The sequence below is a fragment of the Rhipicephalus sanguineus genome, chromosome 10 (genome assembly GCF_013339695.2).
Source record: "Rhipicephalus sanguineus isolate Rsan-2018 chromosome 10, BIME_Rsan_1.4, whole genome shotgun sequence".
Classification (NCBI taxonomy): Eukaryota; Metazoa; Arthropoda; class Arachnida; order Ixodida; family Ixodidae; genus Rhipicephalus; species Rhipicephalus sanguineus.
Window position 1 is genome coordinate 83,505,349 of NC_051185.1, and position 26,440 is coordinate 83,531,788.

A 26,440-nucleotide genomic window follows, 5' to 3' on the forward strand; every position below is an offset into this window, starting at 1 on the left:
GCAAAATTGGTCAGAATTGATCACTCTGCTAAAATTGGCAGCCTGCGATTTTTAGAAATCTCAAAGCGGAAATGGGCTCTTGGCAGGAAGGCCTCCAATTCACCCATTTTGGCCCAACCGCCGGTCTCCACAACTTAAAAAGTTAATTTAAACTCTTTAATTACTACCATAATATTAGCCATGCTAACAGACATATTAGCCATGCTAATACGTCTACCGCCACAGAAAAACAGTAAATATGAAGGCAGCGAGTAAATATTGCATTTCCCTTATTTTTTACGACTTTCGGACGCATTTTTTGAAAACACCCTGTATACGCTCGTATGCTGGTTAGGAAACCATGGTGCCCGCATATAGCGCCGCGGCCACTCCTCTTTACTAAAAATTCAAAAGGGCGGTAATTCGGGCTAGTTGGATAGACAGATTCAAGATATTGAGGCTGCGGACGTGGAAAAAAAATTACATAAGCACAAAGATCAGTCACGTGACCACAACCGCGTGTTCCTCGGACTGTATGCGCAACGCTTCCCATAATAGACAACTCTAAAGTTGCCACTTAACGCGACACGTACGTGCAAAGTCCAGTCAAACGCGACCCTAATCTTGACAAAAAGGTCCATTCCAACATATTAGTGTCGACGCAAAGTCCAATCACACGGACAATGAATATGTTGGAACATAATGGGGCAAGGACAGTTGGAATTATACGCATACTATGAGCGTTCGCAAGATATAACCCTCGATTCTCAATAATTTTCAAAAGATTTAACTACCTTTTTAGAAATCATTTTCGTTCCAATTATTCCCGCTATTGCTGAGCACGTGTTCGCGATAGACTAATTTATTTTTGATGTTCTAATAAGTGCGTTGAGTATACTGTAATGCAAACCGGTTCTGCGAAATCCCGCGAGATGGCGGGAGGGTTAAGAAAGGGAACATAGACAACCACCTTTTTGTAGCACGAAGTCACAAGGAAATCCAAGAAAGCTTCTTGTTTGCCGAAAAATTCGAAATCACTCTTTCTGAGAAATCCGCATGGACTTCCTTGCTGCTTCGTGCTACTAACGGGTGGTTGTCAATTCTCCTTTCTTAATATACCGCAGTATGGTCTTCTTATTGGTATTTAGAGCTATTTTTGTGCGTACAATGCACGAAACCGTAACAGCTCTGTCGATGCGCCTGTTGTCAGGACCCAACTCTTGTCACGGGAAGCCTGAGGGACAATCTGGACCCCACGCGTAGCCACACTGATGCCGAGATCTGGGACGCGCTCAAGAAGTCTCACCTGAGCGAGTTCGTGTCCAGGAACCCGCACGGCCTGGACCTGGCCGCTGGAGAGGGCGGCTGCCAACCTCAGGTGAGCGCTGGCCAATCTTGCTGCTGCTCAGCGTGGCCCGACTAGAATGACCGAAAGTTGAACTAGTTGGTATAGGTCCCCTGTGAACACCGCGAGAGATGTGCAGATACAGAAACAAGAGAAAACAACAGTTTCTCTTGCTTGGCTCTCTGCTCACGTGTTCGCGACTGAGCGACTTCTTTCATGACTTGACTACCTAGGGCTAAGCTAATTTAAACACTGCAGACCCCCAATACCGAGCGGAGTACCTTGCTTTCAGTCTTCTTTAATAATAACTCGGAAGAAAATGTGAAAACTGGTTGTTCTCGATATAGTGTACGGTGCATACCGATACAGAGGCAAGTGGTTTAAACGCATTATTATTGTCAGGTTTTCACAAAAAACTGGCATCGATTTGGTCTACACTGCGTTGTATTGTTAAGGACGACCACAAGCGTCCCCAAAATGTCTTTTCTGAATACCGCAGGTTGTCGCAAACATCTTGGATGCAGCTTCCGCACGCAAGCTTATGACGCCATTTTACAACTTCACCCGTGTTTATGCGCCAAGAAAACGCTTTTCACAGCAAGGGATCTGAGCAGACAGCTGCATCTCCCGCATAAGTGGAGGTCCTGCTTTTAGCACCTAACGGTGATATCCGAATAATAAATGTGTTTTACATGCTGGCAATATGTAATCCTGTAATGATAACAGAAGTGAATAGTAGTTATGTGCGCAGCCAGTATTCGGACTCACGAGTAATAAAGAATTGGTCTGAAAAGTAACAAAAAATTCTAAGCCTGTTCCACCCGAAGTGAAAGTTTTACGAAGCTCGGAGCATTGATTCGCCTGTTTTTCCTTTGTGTTTATCTTGTGTCTTTCTGCGCTTTTCGTGTGATTATGTGATATTTTATATCCTTTTCTGTTCTGTGGTCTCCTTCCTGCTGGGTTCCTGCTGTTTACTGCTCCGAGGGCAGTGCGTATAACCTCCGGCGCTGGCATTTCGCCTCCGCTTCTGTCTTCCTTAGATCTGCAGTGTGTAATTTCCAACGCTGGCGTTTCGTTGTCTCCGACAGACGAATTACCCTTCGGCGACGCTGGCGTTCACGGGAAAGCTAGCGCCGGCGTTCCAAACGTGTAGCCTGCCCGGTTTATGTGTGTCAGACGTGGCACCTGCGTGACCCCAACGCGAGACGTGAGACGACGACAGGGCGGTCCCTTAAATGGCAACGGTGTTCTCTTCGCAGTGTCGGCCAGCGGCAGCTGGTGTGCCTCGCACGTGCCCTCCTGCGGCGTCCCAAGATGCTGGTGCTGGACGAGGCCACATCGCAGATGGACGGCGACACGGACCGGCTCATACAGAGCACGCTGCGCCAGTGCTTCGCCGGATGCACGCTGCTCGCCATCGCGCACCGAGTGCACACCGTGCTCGACTACGACAAGTGAGCCGTTCAACAACTGTACACCTCTATTGAAAGCGACGTTAAAAAATGGCAACAGATGCAAATAGGCTCCTAGCTGAACACAAATAAGAAGCAGTGTTACATCAGTTTATCTTTAACTCTGTTCTTGTAGTAAAGTGGCGTTCTTTTGAATCTCTGTTTGCTTTTTCTTTCTTTCCTTTCCTTTCTTTCTTTCTTTCTTTCTTTCTTTCTTTCTTTCTTTCTTTCTTTCTTTCTTTCTTTCTTTCTTTCTTTCTTTCTTTCTTTTCTTTCTTTCTTTCTTTCTTCTTTCTTTCTTTCTTTCTTTCTTCTTTCTTTCTTTCTTTCTTTCTTTCTTTCTTTCTTTCTTTCTTTCTTTCTTTCTTTCTTTCTTTCTTTCTTTCTTTCTTTCTTTCTTTCTTTCTATGGTGATCGTTATTAGCCAGTTTACTTGAAGCGAATTGAAGCTGTTCAAATCCACACCATAAGAACGAGCTTGTTCAAGAAGGTCCGGGGCGACGTCCTTAAAGGGGCCCTGCAACACCTTTCTTAGTTATATTGGGATAGTCTCATTATTGACGTATGACTCTTCACGAGTCATATGCCGCAAAAATTTTTCGAATCCGTCAAGTCTAAGTGGTGTTACCAAATTATAGAGATCACGTTCCGCAGCTTTCTCCCTCTACTCAACGCCGCGAGGTGCGCGGAAAGCTGCGCGGGGCGTGGAGGGAGGGAGGGAGGGCCGAGGTGCGAGGAGGCGCCGAAGAGTTACGTCAACGCCGGCGGCATTTTTTTTTTCTTCATTTTTTTCACTCTGGCGTCTCGGCGCAACCACGTGGTCTGTGGCGCCACTTCCGGTCGGTTTGCGTGGTCGTCGTCGAGCGGAGCCCATCGCACCGTGTATCGCGCGTGCTTGAAAACTGCGAGTCGGTTTGGTAATGTTGGGTGTGCACCTCGAACTGCCGTAGTGTTTTCATCGCTCTGCCAACCATGGATGCAAACCTGCGTGCGCGTTTGGAAAGAATGACAGCTGAGATGGGTTTCGACCCACTCTCCGATACACCGCCTCGTCGCACTGCTCGCGCTTGAATCGTATTCAACACGGCAAAGCTGCGTGCACCCTTCTCCCAGTGGCGGTACTTCGATGCTGTTTGCTCTTCGAATGCGGGCGCACAGCGAGTGCGGGCTGACAACAAAGAACTAAAGACTAGAAGAAAGGATCGTGGGGCATCGGGCCGACGCGGACCCATCCCCCGGCTGTCTGCAGCTACCGTGAAAATGCGAGTCTGCTTGGTTGCTGTGTCGCGGTTTCTCGGGAACCTGAGACTACGGGGAGGATACGCCGAGGTACGGCTCGATGACATACCGAACAGACAGCGAACGGGACTCTCGCCATACAGCGAACACAGGTATCCTAAACTAGCCGGCGCCAGCATTGTTATCGGAGAAATGCTGCACCGCTGCCTCGGTCGGTCGTGAGAACGTGCCTACGATGCAGTTACCAGCTGACGAGGCAACACTCGAACGGCTGCCACTCTCAACGGCAACCGGCGATGGTCAAAAGCACAGAAATATTCACGATTTCGGCACTGCGCATGGTGAAGAAAACGCAACCACGCAACTGCGAGCAGACGAGCTGTCGGTGAGACCGGAAGTGCTAATATTAATGTTTGTTCGGTGTTTTAACGGCATAACACAATATAAACATACATATTATCTACTTATTGAACTCAAAATTAACAACGAAGGTAATAATGGGGGTGTTATCGTGATTATAACATCAGCCAATGGTGGAACTGCCGACAAACGCGTCATATATTGCGGACTAATACATCATTTGTCGAGAGAAGAGGGAGCGATTCTCAGCTGACTGAGAATTTATTGTAAATTCCAGGCCGCTCGCTTCGCTATAATATTTGGCTCGCGTGTTCTCGGGAGCCTCGACTACCGATTGGCAGCGCTTTTTGACCATGCTCAAAAAGTGTTGCAGGGCCCCTTTAACGTATGAGCACATTCTCGTTTAGTCACCATAACCTTTATTCACGTTAGTGAACAGTGATAGTTTTCTCTTTCTTTTTTTTTGTTACGGAAAAGAAATTAACTTAATACGGCAGCTTAATTTCTCTTCACCTGTTCTAACGAGTACCCGCAACAGTTCTAATAAATGGTAAAAGCTAAAAGATTGCGACAGCTTCACAAAGGAATAATATTCTGGCCATATAGTTTGAGTAGATATTCCACCACACTCGCAGCGTTTCAATAAATCGTTGTGGTAAAAGTAAAAGAAAAATGATTTTACGTTCCAAAGCCCAGGTATGAATGTGAGGCACGGCGTAGTGAGCAACTCCAGATTCAAATTTGACTACATTGCGTGATTTGATTAACGTGATACAATGTGCGCAGGCGTTCATACGTATCTCCACCTTGAAGCTCGGCCGCCGTGGCCGAGAATGGAGCCCGCGTCTTCGAACTAGACAGCGCAAAACCTCAGTCTTTATGCTAACACGGTGGGTGCGTGGTATAGTTTCTGTGAATGGGGTCGCTAACTTTCGAAGTGCAACGGGGAACGACGTTGGGCAAAGTAAGAAGCGGACACGGACAAATTAAGAAGCTGTGTTCATCAGAGCACGTGGTGTTCTTATTACTTCATCCGTATCGCACGCGCTGTTTCCTCGCTTCGTTACCTCGTTAGGATGTCACGACGGTTGTAGAAGACACCTCAGCGAGCATCACATCTGGCAGCTTCAATCAAATATCGAAGCTACAAACAACTATATAACGAGATTCGAGCTCCGTCTAGAGGCATTGGTGCCTTATACAAGCGGAATCGTGGCTGTAGGGCATGCTACATGAATTACTAGGCATTAACAAACAAGTACCGATGTAATACGTTAAGCTGTCAGGCTCCGTTCAGAATCTTCCATTCAGTACCACAGCTGCGGCACTAGCTCTCACCACCTAGTGCGCATAAGATGCCTAGGAAAAAATTGCGTACTTCAACGACGTAAGCTCATGTCCCGCCTATAGGTGGCTGTTCTTTCGCCTAATTTCGTTTAAGTTGTTTACTATTTCTTACTTTAAATAACTAAGATTAAGTAATTGTTCCTATGCTTATTGCCGTAGTCTTTTTATGATTACGACTAACAAATATCGGACCTATATGTTCGCCTCTTTAATTTACTGCATGACTCACTTGGTTGTACACCTTTTTAACTGAGCCCTGCATTTCCTCATCTTATTTCTCAATTTCATCCTCTTCCCCCATATAGATGTCGATTCACCATTTAAACAAGTGTATCATTTTCACTATAGAGTTTCCCACAGTACTTACTAGAGGGAACTCTGGCGCTAGTGTCTATAAGAGCTGCAACAGATGGCGCTTCAGCCAGCATGGGAATGATGGGTAGTACACAGATTTGTCTGAACTTCGTTCTTTTGGCTCCGTTTGGCTGCGCGTCGCCTGCATCTGCTTTGTCGCAAAACGAAGTTCAGCAAAAGTCAGCTATTCCACTTCACCAGTTTAACTTTTTTAGGCTCACCAATTCAAATCTGGTCACGAAGTTCACGACGGTCCACACTTTTATCGGAAACGAACGCCAAAACACAGCAATAAACAAAGCTACAAGTGCGTCCGAAGCCGTAAGCACGAAGACAAGGCAAATCCACGTACTTCCCATCATCGCCATGGTGGGTGAACGATCGCAGCGCCAGAGTCTCTTGTAGTTAATTTTAGGAAACTCTATGATTTTCGCCTGACCTCTTCGTACATTGACAACGAAACAGGGCTATACTAAAGTCACGTCTTTCCTTCTCGTTTGACTTTCTTTCTAGAATCCTGGTGATGGCGGCAGGCGAGGTAGCCGAGTTCGGTTCCACCAGGCATCTGCTGGAGGATCCGGGTTCGCTCTTCCACGAGATCGCCAGGGACGCTGGTGCCATACCTCCGAACGGGGTCAACACTCCCGTCGCAGAGCCAGCCGCTTCGGTCCCACGACCGCGTACCAGCTTCGTCGCGGCTCGCATCTTGAACAGTGTTCCTCAGGCATAATCGCCGTAGCACCGAGGGACGCCCTCGAGGGAGCGTTATGTAAAAGCATCCACTAAGTGGACTGCTCATTTGAGCGCGCTAATTGGATAGCGCTCGGTTAGCAGCGGTCACGTTCAGTGGTGGTCCTCCAGCCGTGGAGCTCTACACCCTAAGAATAAAAAGAGTATGTGTTCCTGACTTGCCACGTATGCCACTCTTTTTAAAGAGACACGTTAACACTGTTACGGGTCAGACGACTCTCCGACGAGGTTATAGTGATCGCCAAAGAGAGTTCATATGTCTCGTTAAAGAGAGTCATACACATGACATGTCAGGACTCGCAAAAAGGAGGTTTTTTTTTTTTAAGTGCGTCCAATCAGCGTGCTCTTATATGGACAGTACACTAAGCGGTCCTTCATCGAATACCACTCTTAGTGCCGTAGTGCACCAGGGGTGTGCATTACACGGCAATATTGAAGAACAGGTCAAACGATGTTCTTGTAAGGACAAAACGTTGAGTTGGTCGGTACTACTTCATCGTAGAAAAAAGTTATACTCCAAAAAAAATCTGTCGAATCAAGCTTCTGTCAGCCTCTGGACCACTGTTAAGTCGCTTCAATTTTAGAGTAACGTCCAGGAAAAGCAAGAAAGTACGGCTGATTTCACCATTTCATTTTGAAGAAGGTCTCATCGTGGGTCTCCTTCACCTCTATTTTGTGACAGTGTACTGGGAATACCTCTGACCCAATTCCGTAATCGTAATTACTCGCGTATTCTCTGCAATGGTTAGCAATGGCTAATTTTGGTTAGTGTTAGCGAATGCTGGGTAATTTTGGCTAAAGATGGCTAAATTATGGCTAACACGTTGCTGGTAGTGTTAGCTAACTATTGACAAACGTAGGCTCACCATCTCTTAGCAACACTGTGGTGTTGCTAAGAGATGGTGAACGTTGGCTGTCCGCTGTTATAACACCGATATTGTGCACATTCAGTCTGTTTCAGTGATTGAGTTACCATTCCTTTGTGCTACTCTTTTTCATCAATTAATGATACGTAGATGTCCCGCAAAAGGCAAAGTACATCAAGGGGCGAGTAGCTACATATACACTAGACAAAAGAACATGAGACGATGCAATAAACAGGATACTAAGTGATCCCATAATGCCTGGCGCTCAGATGACAGGGACAGCAAAGGAACTCGACAAGTATGTACTCTTGGAATTCATTACTATGCGACATATATTCACTTCCCTGAGGCATACATGTGTTTTGGGGACCACAGTTTGTGCTGGTGTGTACGTATGTGATGTCAAAACTAACTAAATTAGAGGTAAATAAAAGATCGTTGAGCAGGAAATACCAGCGTTTAAACAAGTGGGCATCTCTTCATCAGAGCAGTGACGATGACCAGTCCTGTTGTGGAAACGTTGACTCCCGAGACATTCCCCGTCCAACGACTTTTTCATCACTTCAATCCTCTACCTTCGCCTGAACTTCTGTCTCCTTTAAAGTAGCCGTAGTAATATACTATATTTAATGTATTTACGCATGAGTACAACGAGGCAGCACTTAAGTGCTAATCTGGATAGCGATATAAGATGGAGTTCGACTAATGTTTCTTAGAAACTATTTTCATGTAGCACAATGCACCACTGGCATAACGAGGCAGTAGCCAATAATATTTTACCTAGAGCGCGCATACAAAGCTCGAACATTAGTAAATAGCTATAGAAAAAGTTAACTGTCTTCGAGACATAGTACGACGTGCTACTATAGACCGTTTGCACACATTTACAACTCTTTGCTTTTGCCTTTTGCCTTTTTACAAGAGTAGGCTTATCTGAAAAATACTTTGCCTCTTAATTCCTTCCTTTCCTCAACAATGGTGAATTCTCAAGTTTTTCAGTTTCATATGTGTTGCCTGTTCTTACTTCACATACGCCCGGTCCCGCAGCCCTAACTTTTTTTCTGTGGTTACTAGCGTCGAACTTAATAACCGAGCAAACCGCCTAAAATTCGACAAAACTAAATGACGTGCAACGTTATGACAGAAGCCTATCAACGTTTTTATCTAACGTATGACAACGAGATGGCTCTATAAGCAGCCTTAAAAACGGCAGTTTTTTTCTTCTGAAAGTGCTCTGATTGATGTTGTCGCTATTCGATTCGTAATTAATTCGGGCTTAATATTAGAACATGCACCCCCCTGGTGTACTTATGCGCTTGACAACGTGGTACTAATTTTAATGACCGTTATTGGCACTCTCGGTGCCGGCAAGGCTTGGAAAGCACCATCCTAGAGGCAAGATCCAAGTGGACGGTGAAAATGTCTAGCCTGTCTGCCGGAACTCCCCCGAATCGTGTACAGTGGGGCCGTCGACATATATCATAGCATGGTGCTGCTTTGCCAAGCAAAGCTACGCTTCATGTTCTATAAAACCGCACCAATGCCGGTGTCTTGATCGTTGGCACGTGGACAGCGTGCCATATACAGAAGATGACCGTGTTAATGGGATGAGTAAGGGACATAATGATTAATAAAAATCTTTGTTAAAGCACTGCGTCTTCTGCGTCGTAACCGTCCTCCTTATCAACTACGACGTGGGACTGTGTTAGTTTCTTCAGGTCCAATGTTGATGAAGATTGCAACGTATCTTTGAACGCAACCAGTTTTAAAGGGGTTCAGAGCGGCAACCGGGCGTTCTGTACCACATGTTTCGAATATCTGACCTCGCCTTTGATGCTCACATGGGATTTGAGGTGGCACGCGGGTGCCGAAGCCCAGGCCGGCAGCAGCACGCGAGGCCGTCACATCTGTGCCCTCTCTATCCAGCCTCAGCGCGGCTAGTGACGTCATGATGATGTCACAAATTTTGGTGATCTCAACGTCACGTGATGCGTCATATGTGACGTCGTCGCTCACTCCGAGGAGGCCATGAGAGTTCTTTTTCAGTTGGCGGACGGACGCCGCAAAATCAAGGAACTGTGTCATTTACGGCTACGCTGTAAAACGATGCATGTGCAGCAGACTACGCGGTGCAGGCGAACGTGGAGCAATGAGCAGACAAGTGCGAACATTGTGTGCCCTTTAAAGTGTTTTTGGTGTTCACGCAGGCGAGCATTAAGGCAGCGCCCCGTCTGGCCCACGTAAACCTTTCCGCAAGACAACGGGACAGAATACACAACAATATTTATGCAAGGAACAAAGTGGTTGTGGTGCTTGACTCTACGTACTCTGCTCATTTTACTGCAAAGTCTCCCCTTTGTCTCGTATTCTGCGTATTTTAATCAGAAGGTTTGACCGACTGGCCCAAGTCTTCCTATTGCTCGAGCAGCAACATTTGCAATAAGGAAGTAGTTTACAACATTCCTTTGACATGCGGTAGGAGATACGTCGGACAGACGGAAAGGTGTTTAAATACAAGATTAAGAGAACATCGAAATAACTGTCAACTAATCACGCATCCGGGAAATCTAGCAACACATGTTTCGCAGTGTAAATGTGAGCCGCTTTTCGAGAAAACCACAATCTTGTCGCAGGTACACGATAAAATGGAACGAGTTATAACCGAATCTTACATGATGACACAGGCACATGCCGACGAATGTATCAGCGCACCATCCATTAATCTTTCTTCAAAAGAAATCCACTTCATAGGAACAAACTAACTCATATGTCATGCGCATGCCCATTTGAATATTTTATCTTGCTTCGGGTTTTTGTGATGCTTTCACTTGGGTATATATGTGAGGAAAATGCCTTGAAAATAAAACAGTTGTCAGTCTGCGCTCTGTGTTTGTGTGTGTACTCAGTCCGTCCTCGTACGATAAAAAAGCGCGAATTTCCAAGAAGACGGTCTATCCGTGTACACGTTTTGAGAAAGGCTGGACTGAACTTGCCTGCAAATTATAACATTGGGCTGATGGACAAGTTTGCAGAGTTCTTGCCGCAGTTCTTGCACGAAGCCCATTCAGAATTCGCTACTCAAATTGCGTTCATTCTTCGTGTGACTTGAGGCACATTTTCCGAAATAAGAAAAGAAAATCTCTACATGCACGAAAGCAGGCAGGAAGGAAACAGAAAGTCACAAGGCAGGATGGTTAAACCAAAAAGCTTCCGGTTGGCTACCCTACACTGGGCATTAGGAAAGGGGAATAGAAAGATGAAAAAGAAAGAGGAGGGAAGAGAAGAAGGCGGTGAATTCACTGAAGCGTGCAGGACTGCGCCACAAGTCAGATAACACATGCCACAAGGGGGGGGGGGGGATCTTGCACACGAATGGCAGAGGTCTCAATCTCAGCTCAGCCAGCGGGCCGCAGTCAATAAATATAGACCCGCAAGGGCCATGCAGCGAAGACGGATGAAGCAAGGAGTGAGGGGCGCTTGAACAAGATGTCAACTAACGTTGCCATTTGAAATGAAAGGAAGCCTTTCTCATATCTCATATACGGCACTTGGTTGCAGCGGAAACTCGACCCAAGGACAAAAGAATTAAGGCACTAAGAAGACACACATGCAGCGCTTCGTGCCTTAATTCCTTTTAGCCGACTTTGCGAGCTTCACTTTGCGACCCTCACATACGGATCACTTCTCAAGGGGATCTGGAGTCAGTATTCGAGAAACATCGATATTGATCTGCAGAATGACTGAAATCTGGCCGCCGGTTGTGAAATGTGGAGTTTTTGTTCCACGGTTATGTTTCAGCGAATGGTGACCACATGGATTATCGCACGAAAAGAATGCTTGAGACCATATATGTATGTGTAGCTCATGAGCAAACTTATTAAGAAAAAAAAATATAGTTCCATAACGCCTCCTCGTGCACCGGAAATGTTTCGCCGCTATGGTGACCCTGCCCAGTGGAGAACGCAGGACGACAAGCCGATCTGCTTTCGTTGCCACGGTGTAGGACATATTTCTCGCTACTGTCGTTCTCGCACCTTTCCATCTCGCTCGTTTTCTGGCTATCGACGTGACGACAACCACCAGCCCCTGCAGTTTCCCGCTCGTGACGGTGGACCATACGCTGAGGCTCCTGCGACATCGGTCCGACGCTCCAGCCGTTCGCCGTCCCCAAGCGATCGTCGCTCCCGGTCACCTCAGCCCCGTCGCCATTCGTCGCCCCGCCCCACTGGACGCCCATACTCAGAAAACTGAGCAAAGCAGCTCCCGGAGGTGACGCTGCATTCGACCCCCGACCTGAAAACCCTCTGCTGACCCTCACTACGGACCAGAACCTGCTTGCTGTGGAAGTGATGGCCTACCTGTTACTGCCCTCATTGATACCGGCGCACATATTTCTATTATGAGCTCTGATCTCCGTGCACGATTAAATAAGGTCCTTACGCCGCCCGAGTCCCTATTTGTACGTGTCGCTAGTGGAGGAACTCCGGCTGTACTCGGAATGTGCACGGCACGTGTGAGGTTCTGCAACCGCCAGACGTCCGTTCTGTTTCATGTTCTCGCTCATTGTCCACATGATGTCATCCTCGGACTCGATTTCTTGTCTGACCACTCTGCTGTCATTGACTGCTCGGCCGGTGTTGTACAACTTGACTTGCCTGCGTCCGCCGACGTGTCGGAGGAGGTTCAGACCAAACTTTCGTGTGCTGAGGCTATTCGTCTGCCACCACAAGCCCTAACTTGCGTCGCTGTTGAACCCTATCCCAATGTACCGGATGGTGATTACGTGGTTTCTCCTTCTGCCAGTGTTCTACTGGCCCGCAGCGTCTCCTCTCCGTACACAGTTGTAACTGTTACAGCGAACAAGACGTGCCTTCCTCTTCTGAACTTCGGATTCAGCCCTCAAGTCCTACCACAAGGCATTGCTCTTGCTACTGTCACCGTCGCACGAGTGCCAGATCTCATCGGTGTCACCTGAACTGCCCGTTGTCGTCTGTCCGAACCCGCATAGAGTCGACGCAGTCATCTCTTCTACACTGCACAACAACATCACCAAGATGATTGCCTCAGAACTTTTGCCCTCTCAAGTTAAAGACCTCAGTGATCTCCTTATGATCTACTCTGACATATTTGACTTCGACGGTAGGCCCTTAGGTCAAACCTCGCAAGTCAAGCACCGCATAGATACCGGTGATGCAGCTCCAATTCACAGGCGTGCTTACCGAGTTTCACCATCAGGGCGCCAAATTATTCAACAGGAGGTCGACAAGATGCTCACAAAAGGCATTATTGAGCCTTCTTCGAGTCCGTGGGCTTCCCCTGTAGTCTTAGTTAAAAAGAAAGACAACACCTGGCGTTTCTGCGTGGATTATCGGCATTTAAACAAGATCACCAAAAAGGATGTCTACCCGCTTCCTCGCATCGATGATGCCCTGGACTGCCTTCATGGTGCTACCTATTTTTCTTCGATAGACCTACGCTCTGGTTACTGGCAAATCGCCGTAGACGACCTCGACCGTGAGAAGACTGCCTTTGTAACGCCTGACGGTCTCTACCAATTCAGAGTCATGCCGTTCGGCTTGTGCAATGCGCCGGCCACGTTCGAGCGGATGATAAACACGCTTTTGCGCAGCTTTAAATGGTCTATCTGCCTGTGTTACTTGGACGACGTCATTGTATTTGCCCCCACCTTTGAGTCTCACCTCAACCGACTTTCGTCCATTCTTTCAGTGTTTCGTGCGGCTGGGCTACAACTTAATTCATCGAAATGCCACTTTGGCCATCGCCAAGTTGCTATTCTCGGGCATCTCGATGACTCATCTGGCATCCGACCCGATCCCGACAAAGTTCGCGCTGTCCTCGATTTTCCCGTACCAACTTGTGCCAAAGACGTTCGAAGTTTTGTGGGCCTATGCTCATATTTCCGACGATTCGTCAGAAGCTTCGCAGATATTGCCCGCCCCCTCACTGATCTTCTCAAGAAAGATGTGCCATTTTGGTGGGGTCCTGACCAAGCCAGTGCTTTTTCCCGCCTCATTACGCTGCTCACCACACCGCCGATCCTCGCCCACTTCGACCCGTCTGCTCAAACCGAGGTCCGCACAGACGCTAGTGGTTACGGCATTGGCGCTGTGTTAGCCCAGCGTCAATCCGGTCATGATAGAGTTCTTGCGTATGCCAGCCGGCTCCTCTCCCCTGCCGAACGCAATTACTCTATTACTGAGCGCGAGTGCCTGGCGCTTGTATGGGCAGTTGGTAAATTCCGCCCCTATTTATATGGTCGACCTTTCACCGTTACCACAGACCACCGCGCTCTATGCTGGCTTTCAGCACTCAAAGATCCAACAGGGCGCCTAGCTCGTTGGGCTCTGCGCCTCCAGGAATTCACGTACACAGTGGTCTACAAGTCCGGCCGTCTACATCAAGACGCCGACTGCCTTTCTCGGTACCCCGTTGACGATCCAGACCACGTAACGGATGACACGTCCATCTGTATCTCCTCGCTCTCTGCTTTCGGCAACATCGGTGACGAGCAACAGCGTGACGCGTCCCTACGAGATCTAATCACCCGCCTGAATACTGACTCGACGGACAGTTCGCTTCGCATGTTCGTCATCATAGACGGTATCTTATACCGCCGGAACATGCGCCCAGTGGGACAGGAACTACTAGTTGTAGTACCCACTCATCTCCGCTCGACCGTACTTCAGAAAACTACATGATGTACCAACGGCCGGCCACCTTGGTGTTGCCAGAACGTACGACCGTGTCCGCCGACGCTTTTTCTGGCCCGGCCTCTACCGTTCCGTACATCGTTATGTCGCTTCTTGCGAGTCGTGCCAACGCCGGAAAGGCCAGCTGTACACCCCGCCGGGCTCCTTCAACCCATAGACATACCTGCTGAGCCTTTTTTTCGTGTCGGCCTCGACCTTCTGGGACCTTTCCCACTTTCTCACAACGGTAACAGATGGGTCGCCGTCGCTACGGATTATTCTACCCGTTTTGCCATTACGAGAACTCCCCCGAGCAGCTGCGCTACAGACGTCGCCGACTTTTTGATACAAGACGTCATCTTACATCACGGCGCTCCTCGTCAACTCATCACAGACCGAGGCCGCTACTTTTTATTCAAGGTAATCGAGGACCTACTTCGCTCTTGTGCAACCAAGCACAAGCTTACAACGGCCTATCGTCCCCAAACGAACGGACTCGCAGAACGTTTGAATCGCACGATCACTGACATGCTCGCCATGTATGTCTCGACTGATCATCGCGACTGGGACATTGCTCTACCCTTTGTCACTTTCGCTTACAACAGCTCGCGCCACGACACTGCTGGATATTCTCCCTTTTACCTTTTGTATGGAAGAGAACCGACCTTGCCGTTCGACACGCTCGTACCCATCCCTGACCACATCTCCACCGAATATGCTCGCCACGCTATCAGCACAGCCGAAAAGGCCCGTCAGATCGCCCATCGACGCCTTTCGGACTCGCAACTCAGCCAGAAACATAGATACGACAGTTGCCACCGGAACGTTCGCTTCAATCCGGGTGACCTCGTTCTCCTGTGGTCTCCGTCTCGGCATGTTGGCCTGGCAGAAAAACTTCGGCCCAAATACTCCGGCCCCTACCGTGTGCTACGCCAGGTGACTGAGGTTACCTATGACATCGCCCCTCTGGACCCTACGGCGCCCTCTACGTCTTCAAACGTCGTCCACGTCGCTCGCCTGAAGCCGTACCTTTCGCCCACCACCTGCTAACAGGCGCCGAGTCGGCGCTTTCGCCGCCGGAGGTCGATGTAGCGGGGTTGCAGCTATGACTATGGTGAGGTGTGCGAAGAAGAGGCAGACGACGTGTCGGTGTGCTGGAAGTAGGTCTGGTTCCGTCCCCTCTTTGCTTTTTATGTCAAGAGCCTGAAAACATTGATCACTTTTTAATACATTGCCGTCGTTTCTCCAGTCACAGGAAAAAACATTTCGAATATTTATTGAGAAATTTGAACATTCCTCTAGATTCTGCAAATATTCTTTCCCTTGGGGCGTCTTCTCTGGGCCACAGCAACAGTAACGTTTGCATAGCTGTCTGCGAATTTCTTCGAGACACAAGAAGAGTTCCTTATTAAGTTATTTCCTATTGCAATTTGATATTTTATAATTCATTCTCTAATTGGTTATTTTCGATATTAAAGTTCTTTTCTCATTCTATTGGCACATAACCCAAAGATTCTTATTTTATTTTTAATACTCGCTTGTAGTCCGATTCATTCAATTACTTTTGTCTAAATTCCAAATTTCCATGTAATGTTTACCGCCGGTTTCATGGCCAATCCCCCTTTGTGGGTAAGAGCCAGTAGAAGAGGATCAAGCAAGCAAGCAAACAACCGCCATATTGACTGCTGGACCATCCTACACTGTTAATAAGTTATAAATATATTCGCAACAATATGAGACGAAGACAGCCATATGCGGGCCGTGGGTCGCTAGCAAAAGGTTCGCGGGCCGAGTGTTGGAGACCCCTGACGTATGGTCTTTGTTAGGTTTTCGAGCATCCAATTTGGGCCCCGGTGCTTGGCGAGTAGCCAGCTATCACTGTCGAAGAGCTGGCTTCTCGCCAATCGCATCAGAGAAAAGCGAATGTTCGAAGACAAAAGAAAGACCAGAACAAGATTCCGTTCTAAAGTGTGAATGATTAAACAACTGTGCCTTCCGTGAGTTATTCTTTTACTTCCTGAAATACATTGGTTTCCAATATTCCCTTGTGCTTTACCCCTGAATTGGCCCCGTTTGTTTTCTTTTATTTGAAGTTATTTGTCCGGTGACCGGAGTTTCTTTATAGTAGATTTTGTAAGAAATTTTAATGTCTGAAGGGAGGAAAGCCGATTACATGCACGCAACTTTTAAAACTATGTAGTTGGTCATTTCGGGGCGTAGAGCTCGGCGGCAGTGTATCGAACTCCTTAGTTTTGCGGCAAATAATATTATTTACCAGGAAGAGCGCCTATCAACATTATCCTGCGGATTCCGTATATTAATGGTACAAACCTTTACAAAATTTTATAAATTTCTGCTCACACGATGTGAATATGCCTATACTACTGAACAAAACTAAGTTTTTCTGATGCGTTGACCACGGTTTCGCCATCCACAGTTTGTCTTCGTAAACAGGCCTTTAGAACGACGAATTGATCGCATCCAATATGGAATTCGATCAAATGACTTAAATCGTAATTGATCGTGGAATGCCCCGAAATCCAAAATTTCAGTCCCGCAAATATTCAAACTGCAAGATTAATTTGCCTACGTATACAGCCTAGGAACGTTATAGGGGCCGACGGTTCCGTGACATCGTTTTCGTTTGGCTGGTCTTTCTCTTTGAGACTTTTCAATTTCGCTCCTTTTTCTGAACCGGAGCTTTTAATAATAATGACTTCACTGCGTAAACTCCTTTTGAATGTGCTGAGTGCAGTGATTCTAAAACAGATAATTGTTTTCGTTTGCACTTCATTATATTAGTTCCTTTGCAGTTAAACTATCATGGGTACCAAGTTACAGTGGTTATAGGAAGTGACAAATGCACAGAAGCGGGCCTCTTTGAATAAATCCATAATATATTGTGCTCCATGCAGAGGCCCACCTCACAGCGGTTAGGTATCGAACATTTACAATATATTCACTATCTATTGACTCATGCAACAACAAAATGGACATAATTGCTACACCTAATGTTTCCCTGGAAAGATCAGTGGTGTTCACTAAAAGTTCTATGTAATGATAACTTCGTTGCTAAAGTCATATAAGACCGGGCACGCACGGCGATAACGCCACTACGCCAAGACTGTGAGGAAATCTAAAGCATATTTTTTTTCAAGTGTTACGGGTATATATTAATAGTAAAAAGGAACCTAGTGAAGCGGCGTTCATCAAACTTGGGTTGAGTAAATTCAATAAGAGTACTTCTGGGTGCTCATGTCCTGGATTGCAGTCACGTGGACATGTTCGATGACGTTGGTGCTCCTATCAGAAAATGTGTATACGGCGTAGTTCAAATTTTTATTACTTTTTTCTCATAAATTCTCTTCGTGGCAAATTCTGCAATAAGCATTCCAAACCCTTTTTTACAGTGAACCTCCATGCGTCTGGTCTGACTGCCCTAATGTGCAACATTCATAATTTCTCCCGTATAGGTATTTCCTATGGTGTTGTTTTGATCATTATGTTATGTGTCAAAATATTCAGTGGAAATAAAATACCCAATTACTCACCTATTCATCATGGTGAGTACTTTGCCGGGTTGGAGGAGCATCATCGTCAGAGCATCGAACGCGCTTCTGTTGGACAAGGCAACAACAAAAACATAAGCGGCTCTAACGCAGCGTATACCTTCCCATGTTATCATGCATAAACACATAAACCAGAAACAGCAAATTACTTTAAAATTCGAATTTCTTTCTTTATAGTTTCTTTTCTTCGTTTTACATTTTGCATTAGCCACACGCTTCTGGGTCGATTCCCCGCAGTGGGTAAGCACCATTAACCTAGGGACGAACAAGCAAGCAATCGTGGTTGTCTCGCTGCCGAAGACGACGAAGCGCAGCGCGCGGTTCAGGGGCAGAGCCGGCCGGCAGCTGACGGCGTTTCCGATGGTGAGTGACATTTTTCCTTTTCAAAGACTAACAAACTTCTACTCTTGCTCGAAACCTTCAAACGCGTCGGCAGCGTCGTCTCGAATCGCTGGCTCCACGCTGAAGCGGAGCGAGGGCGTGCCGTTCAGCCCGCCGCCCGCTTGTTCCACAAGGCTTCACAGGCCGACTTGCTGACGATGCTTGGCATCGTAAAGTGCCTTTGGTGTCGTCGTAAATCAAGAGATAAATATCACCGCGTTCACAGCAAATGAGGCTTGCAACGTGGGCTCATTGGTTACTCATTTGAAAGGCTTTTGGTGTAGCGCGAAAGGAAACACGGACACGAGATGGCACGCAGGAACACCACACAGCGCTAACAGAGCAAATGCACCGGGGATCTGCGAGAACCGCGGCAGTGTCCCGCCATGGTGGTCTAGCGGTCGTGGTGATCGACTGCTTACGCAAAGTGTGCGAGGTCGAATCCCGGCCGCGGCGGCCACATTTCTATGGAGGCTGGATTCTGGAGGCCCGTGTGCTTATATTTCGGTGCACGTTAAAGACCCTAAATGATCAACATTTCCGGAGCCCTCCACTACGGCATCTCTCATAATCATGTCGTGGTTTCGGGACATAAAACCCCAGATCTTATTATGCCGCTGCGGTATTTTTTCTTCCTTTTCCACAGTGTGCGGGCTCAAATACTTTCTCTGGTTTTGCGTGCCAAAAGCTCGACATGATTATGAGAGATGCCGTAGTGGAGGGACCAACGGTTTAACGTTGACCGCCTGGGGCACTTTAACGTGCGCCCAATTTAAGTGCACGGTTATTCTTCTATTTTCTCGCCCCCATTGAAAGATCCCGAGCCCTCGAGCTTAGCAGTGAGACACCTCACTAAGCTACCAAGGCGGGTGTGCCCGGTCTCAGGAACACTGACAAGAATGCCATTGGTGGATCTTTCCAGTGAGCTTTGCGGAAAGTCGGGGATTGCTTCTCGACAAACACTACACTCATTGTAGAATAACTTTATTCACCGCTCTGCCTACTGATCCCGAAAGCTAAGAAAGTTTGTCATCATATAGACGTGTCGCCGACAGCGCTGCCACAGGAAGACGCCCAACGTCTGGTGACGACTGAAGTAACTTCCGCGTGCCGACACACCAGGAACGAACGACAGGACGAAGACGGCGACAGAGGTAAATATTGTATTTGACGCAGCTGTTTTTACACCGCAATCAGGTAAATAGAGATGCCCACAACACCACAATAGTCAGTACGCACTGTTACGAGAGGCCCCAGGGTCTCGTGGGTAGCATGACACGAGGGCCAAAGGACTGGGCTGGGAAGATCCAGGCAGGGGCAAGGCAAAAGGTAGCCAACGAAAAAAGAAAAAGAAAAACGTTTAATACGTAACGAGGACGAAACACAAACGAGGCACGTGGCCGAAGAAGCCCTCGACGTTAGATGCGCCGGTCTTTTATAAGCACTGAGACGCTTGGAGGAGAAGGGTGCCGCTCCGCTGTTCGGACGCATCCGGCGTCTCCGAGAGGGACGCCAGCAAGGGAGATAGCATTGCACAGGTGGTCGCGTGTTCTGCACGTTATTGCAGCGCGGTAGTGGGACACATTCCCAGAGAGTCGTGCTCCGAGTCCAGCCTGTGGGAGCCTTTACGGCTTTAGCGTCCCAAAACCACGATATGATTATGAGGAACGTCGTAGAGGAGGGCTCCGGAAGTTTCGACCACCCGGGTTCTTTAACGTGCACCTAAATGTAAGTACACCGACCTCTAGGATTTCATCTATATCGAAATGCGGTTGCCGCGACCGCGATTCGATCACGCGACATTCAGGTCGGCAGTCGAGGACCATAACCAGCAGACCACCGCGGCGGGTGCAGTAACTTTTTGCGACAACAGTAACGTCGAGCTTTCTCTTCGCACCAACGTAATGGCATAATCACTCGAGCATTTGTTGCGCAGGCGGTGCCCATGCAGTACGGCCAGCAGGACGCGTACGGCCAGCAGCCCCCGTACGCGCAGGGTTTCTACTCGCCCGGGGGCACCTACGCGGCGCCGCCAGCTGCGGGGCAGTACGTGGACCCGTCGTACGCGGCGTCTCCGGCCGCCATGTACGGACCGCAGCCGTACGCCACCGATGCGTACGGCCAACCGATAGTGCCCACTCCCTCCAACCCCGCCATGACACGTGAGTGTGTAGAGATATCATAAAGAAATATATAAAGAACTGACACTCTCAAGGGCCTTGCAGCCCAACTGATGTTGCCTTCAGCGGATGTTGCCTTCAGCCGCCAGTTTTAGCACGCACAGGTGGACAAGCCACACTTGCATTTTCACTTCATGCGGGATAGATAGAAGAATTGCTGCGTTTGTTTCTTTTTTTTTCTAAAAGAGCCAAGTCCACATTATGTGAAACTGGGAAAAACGCAGTTGTTTGGTACTGACAATGTGGTCGGGCCTGCTCCAACAATTTTTTGCCAGTGTGCTCCTGTGACCAAAATATTTCAAACCTATATTGCGGCTAAAATTTATATAGTTCACTATCGTCGGTATTCAGGAGTAACAATTGGATTTGGCTCTTATAGGCTGCTACATTTCATTTGAGCTTGAATTGACTACGTAAAAGTAGTCTCAATGGTAGCGAATTAACGATATAGCAATATTTTGCGACAAAATTAACACCATATTGTGCTTTCGTCGGTGCCGTCCTTTGTTGCATGGGCGCAATGGCGGTGACCAGACGTGAAGAGCGAGTGGTCCTTCCTGGTAACAGGCTGTCCTGGACTGTCGACAGCGCTTTCTTGTTCCTGGCATCCATCGAAGGCCTTCAAAACCCTTCAGTTCTTCTTCTTATTCTTCTTCTTTTTAGCTTCTTCTTAGCTGGTTTTATGCCACGCCGTTTAGGATCACTTCTTCTTCTACAACAAATAGATCGGTTCCCAATAACACCATTTCCGTTGTTTTCCACTTCAAATATACCGTCTTGGAGCGAAAGGAGTACATAATACTGGAGCGCGAAAGTCGAAAAGAAATAGCAGAGCGTAACGTTTGTGCGCATATCTGGAAATATACATTGCCACGCCCACTTCTTGTTTTATTTCGATGGTTTGACCAGCAAGGACGGTTATCAACGCTCGACGCTGTCCGCGAAGTAGTGTTCGAGAAGCTTCGCGATTGTAGTAGATCGTTTTGTTAAGATTGCGCGCCGCACGGGAATGTTCCAGCTTTGTCGAGAGATACCGCCGCCACCAGCGATATCGCTGGAAAGTTCGATAGCGCCTGTATAAAAGCCGACGCGCTTGACCGCTTGTCATTTGATTGACGGTCGACGCTCTGTTCGCCGCTATCAGTGCGTTGCTGTAGTTTGTCTCTCAGTTTCCCGGCCACAAGTTCGACGAAATAAAGAGTTTCATCTCTGACGTGCTGACTGCTGCCTTCGACGACGTCACGACCACGTGACAATATATTTGTGTGCTGTGCGGTAATTAAACTAATCGAAAGTCTGGCGCCCCATCCTGTCCCTCGTTTTTTTCTTCCTTGTGTCAGTTGCGCCACAAATATTTCATTGAACTCTAAGACGCAGAAAAAAATTGAAAAGTCGGCCTCTTACTCTTTCACTTCGAGTTTTGCTCTATAATATTATGTCCTTCGGTATAAGTACCAACTTGCCCAAGAAAAAAAGCAATTGTGGGGGGAAAGCACATTAACAAAGCGACTAGGTCACAAATGAAACAGATTCGATATGGCCTTATTGGTTGTTTTGGTCACGATTACTGACGCAGCGCTGGTTTAATGGATCCGGCTGTTTGATTCAAACAGTTACAGCATTTGCTCATTTTTGATTCGAAAGTACTTTTGTAAGTCCACGTTACAATCAAGAATTGCCCCATTTTGACGACAAAAGTCCTAAATGTGAAAGACACTTAGGTGTGCTTTACGTTCCCATGAAACTTAGTCCAGTTTCGGTTTCTGGATTTGGCTCTTTTAGAAAAAAAAAACGCCACAATTCTTATATTAGCGAAAGGGAGGACCAAAGGTCACTGACGAGAAGATTGCGGAAGGGGTAGAGGTGACAGGCATACACTAAATCAGGCGTACCAAGCCGCTAGTAACTCCGAAACGGGCTAATGTGACCAGCCCATCGGGGTGCTCGAGCATGTCCTTTTGTACCGCGTCCAAATCGGGATGTAGAAAAATAGCGTTGTTCCTTCGATGTAGATGTAGGGAAGGACAGTGTAAAGTGAGGCGCTCCATGTTGGCCATGCATGAACAGCGGCAAAAGTTACATATAGAGGGGGCAGAGGTGACAATGCCCCTCTTCTTCCTGTCAGCAAGTGTGCTATTTATGAATTATATGAGGGGTAGTCGCTGTATTTGTAAGTGCTGAGAGCGAAGTGATGTCACCCCTCCTCGTAGCTATGCAATTTTCGCAGATTTCCGATGAATGCGAATACTAGTGGCGCGCGTACACCTGGCTGGTATGGCAGCGATAACGGCGAGCAAGGTAGCGCTTTGCCAAAAACTGTCCCTTATATTTTGCAGCCATGTACGATCCGGGATACGCCAACTACATGTACGGGATGCCGTCGCCACGAACCCCCAGACGGTAGTAAGTTCATTTCGTCTTTCAAATGTATATGCTATCTATCTATCTATCTATCTATCTATCTATCTATCTATCTATCTATCTATCTATCTATCTATCTATCTATCTATCTATCTATCTATCTATCTATCTATCTATCTATCTATCTATCTATCTATCTATCTATCTATCTATCTGTCTGTCTGTCTGTCTGTCTGTCTGTCTGTCTGTCTGTCTGTCTGTCTGTCTGTCTGTCTGTCTGTCTGTCTGTCTGTCTGTCTGTCTGTCTGTCTGTCTGTCTGTCTGTCTGTCTATCTATCTATCTATCTATCTATCTATCTATCTATCTATCTATCTATCTATCTATCTATCTATCTATCTATCTATCTATCTATCTATCTATCTGTCTGTCTGTCTGTCTGTCTGTCTGTCTGTCTGTCTGTCTGTCTGTCTGTCTATCTATCTATCTATCTATCTATCTATCTATCTGATGAATTGGAAAACATTAACATACACATTTTCGCGTATACGTTACCATCGGAGATGTGAGCGCGGACTTGTTTCGATGCCTGCACACATACCTGAAAGCGTTCCCAAATCAGGCAAAGAGCGGTGTCTATCCTACTCATACCGGAACATGGTACCGCTCTTCCCTTTATTAAGTGCCGTCTTTAGGCACAGAATGACGTCTGCAAACGTCTACCGTGATCATAAAGGGATGAGATATCGTTGAACACGGAATATCGCTGGAGCCAGTGCTTGAACCAGTAGACTTGAATGTGCCTTGTCCTTCAAAAGGGTTTCGACTTGGGCTTGTTGGCGATTCATCTTGCGCTTCGTCTGTCCATCTTGTTCCTTCTTGTGCCCCTGTCTTTAGTGCGCATTAGTTCCCATAAGTGTCTTGTCCACTTGTCTAGACGTTGGCTCCAGAGACACCTTCTGTTGAACGATCTCTCATTTCTTTAAGCCTCCATCCTCCCCTGAACTCTTGTCTTTTGTGGATCAGCATAAAGTGAAACACGAACATGAAATATCTGGGCTGAATGCTTTTCACACATCGTCAAAGAAAACCAGCGTGTAATCTTTCCCTGGGCAGTTTTTAAACGCGGTGTATACCCAACTCCCAGCTACACGCATTGGAATCTGAATTACGCCAGTGTTAAAGCTGCAGGCGAACCTGGAAACTGAACGGCACAGAGGTGCATAGTTTCGGAATCGTTCACACCTTAGTTTATTGTGACAGTGTGTTGGTGGATGAAGTCTCGCCGTCGCTGTATGTCTCGTGCACTAAAGACGTCACTTTGAATATAAAATAGGTACATATACGAGGGCTTTACATGCCGCTGTTTCGTGGCATGTTCACGACACATATTGAGTTTTTGCGCGTATTCGCGACGTTTGAAGCCTGCTTCATGGCTCGTTTTGGTCACATGCGTAAAGACAACAGGCCTAGTTCTCTTGCTCGCTTTTATTTTTGCGTTGTAATCTCAGCCTATACGAAACAACTTATCCCGTGAGAACAGATAGAAATGTCTATAAACACCGAAGGCTGTGTCTTGAAGGCTGTCATGTTCTTCTATCGCAGCATAATCACAGTTCCGGCAAGACGCAAGGCCTCGTTCAGCACAGACAACCTCCTCACCATACTCATTGTGTGCGGTACGCTGTTCCTCGTGTTGATCGCCATGCTGATCATCGTCACGGCCGTCGTACCCAGGCGTGAGTGCAACGCCGCAGGCGTTACCCTCCTCCGCACCGCAACTTTTGCCTATTGTACCCACGTGCAGGTGCAGCTCACGCTTATCTTCACCTGAAGCCCCTCGTAAACAATCAAAGAAGGAATCGCGCTAGAGCCAATATTCCGCCAACCGCTTTAGCGGCTAAGGCGTTGCCTTGATGAGCTCGAAGCCACGGATTCTAATCCCGGCCACAGCGGGCGTATTTCCATGGGTGCAGAAAGCAATAGCATCCGTGTACTTAGTTTTAGGAGCACACTAAAGGATCATGCCAAGTGACCAAGATTAATCCAGAGACCGCTAGTACCGCATGCCTCATAATTGTATCGTGGTTTTGGCACGTAATATAATATCTAGGGTTTTACGTGTCAAAATCATGTTGTGATTTGAGACACGCCGTAGTGGAGGGCTCCGGAAATTTCGACCTTCTGGTGTTCTTTAGCGTGCACTGACTTCGAGCAGCACACGGGCCTCTAGGATTTCGTTTCCATTGAAATGAGACCGCCGCGGCCGGGATCGAACCCGCGACCTTCGGGTCAGCAGCCGAGCACCACAACCAATCTACCACCGAGGCGGACTGGTTTCGGCACGCAGTACCACATAATTTCATTTTTAACGTTTTGACAAGGGCTTCCTTCCATTTATTTTCCGCCTCTACTTTCTCTTTGACGTACGCGCCTCCTTTTTTATTTTTATTTTATTTTTTCGCACAAGCTAACCCTCCTCCTTCGGTCCTGTGGCTTAGAGAGAATGAGCCAGGGGTAAAAAAAAGACGCTGCTAAGGAAATCAGTTACTGCGTTGACGAAGACAAGTCCAGTTGTCGAAACGTTAGCTCCAACTACATTCCTTGTTCGACAATTTCTCACCGTTTCGGGATCTTTCCCTGAACGCATAAAACAAGTGACGTTTGGGAGTCCGGTCTTGTGTCCATCAAAAGAGAGGCGTAACGGCAAGGTACACTTGATTCTTTGTTCTCATCTGCAATGAAATCTTTGAATTTATCTCCATTGTGCACAAGGCGTGATACTGACTCTTCGAAACTTTTGCGCTCTTATGTTCACTCATCATGCCGGCTATCTAATGATAATTACATCGTGTATGCTAATGCTCTGCCAACTAGACGTGGTCACAATCTTAACATAAGGCCATTCTTCGCACGTACTAATATGTTCAAATACAGTTTTTTTCCAAAAATTATTGTCTGCTGGAACGATCTACCAGGTTCGGTTCGTGAAATGAATATGTCAGATTTTTTGGAGGAACTTGAATAACATTGTTGTCCTATTTTTTCTCATTTATGTACCCGTTTGTGCTTAGGAGGTGGCGATATTTGTTCTGATGAAGAACTGTAATGTTACTGTTATTCTTTCCTATTGTGTGTACCCCACTCCTGCAATAGCCCTGCATTTGGCTGCAGTTTTTGAAAATAAATAAATATAGTAGGCTCTGGTTGCCAGCTTTTCTCACAAACCCGAGAAAAGGTTAAGTGGCACGTGAAAGGAGCACACGAGGATATCCGTCTCAGTGGTAGAAGTAGCCATATTCTTAGTTTGAGAAGATAGTTCAGATGAAACAACGTCTGGGATATCTAATCACAAAAATTAGCCACAGATTGCCTCGGATACATTACTAGTTTTTCTGCAGACATTATTGGCTTCATGTCCACTTGGTTATGGCGCAGAAACAGGTCAAATGAAAGCATCTTATTGCAACGTCTTGGAACTTTTTCCGGTTGTAACCAGGTGTAATCGACAATGTAGCAGCAATCTCTAGCAAATATCGCTCTTAATTAT

At 47.1% G+C, this 26,440-nt stretch overlaps 1 protein-coding gene across 1 annotated transcript in view; it reads left to right on the forward strand.

Annotated features, from left to right (window-relative positions):
- Positions 1 to 24,724, forward strand: part of LOC119406551 (ATP-binding cassette sub-family C member 4) — a 79,961-nt gene extending 55,237 nt beyond the window's left edge. The window contains exons 21-26 of the mRNA XM_049420133.1: positions 1,190 to 1,343; positions 2,547 to 2,778; positions 6,589 to 6,799; positions 20,288 to 20,513; positions 22,868 to 22,934; positions 24,496 to 24,724. Coding sequence (XP_049276090.1) covers positions 1,190 to 1,343; positions 2,547 to 2,778; positions 6,589 to 6,799; positions 20,288 to 20,513; positions 22,868 to 22,934; positions 24,496 to 24,724 — 1,119 coding nt within the window. The remainder of the gene's footprint in view (positions 1 to 1,189; positions 1,344 to 2,546; positions 2,779 to 6,588; positions 6,800 to 20,287; positions 20,514 to 22,867; positions 22,935 to 24,495) is intronic.
- The last annotated feature ends 1,716 nt before the right edge of the window (positions 24,725 to 26,440 follow it).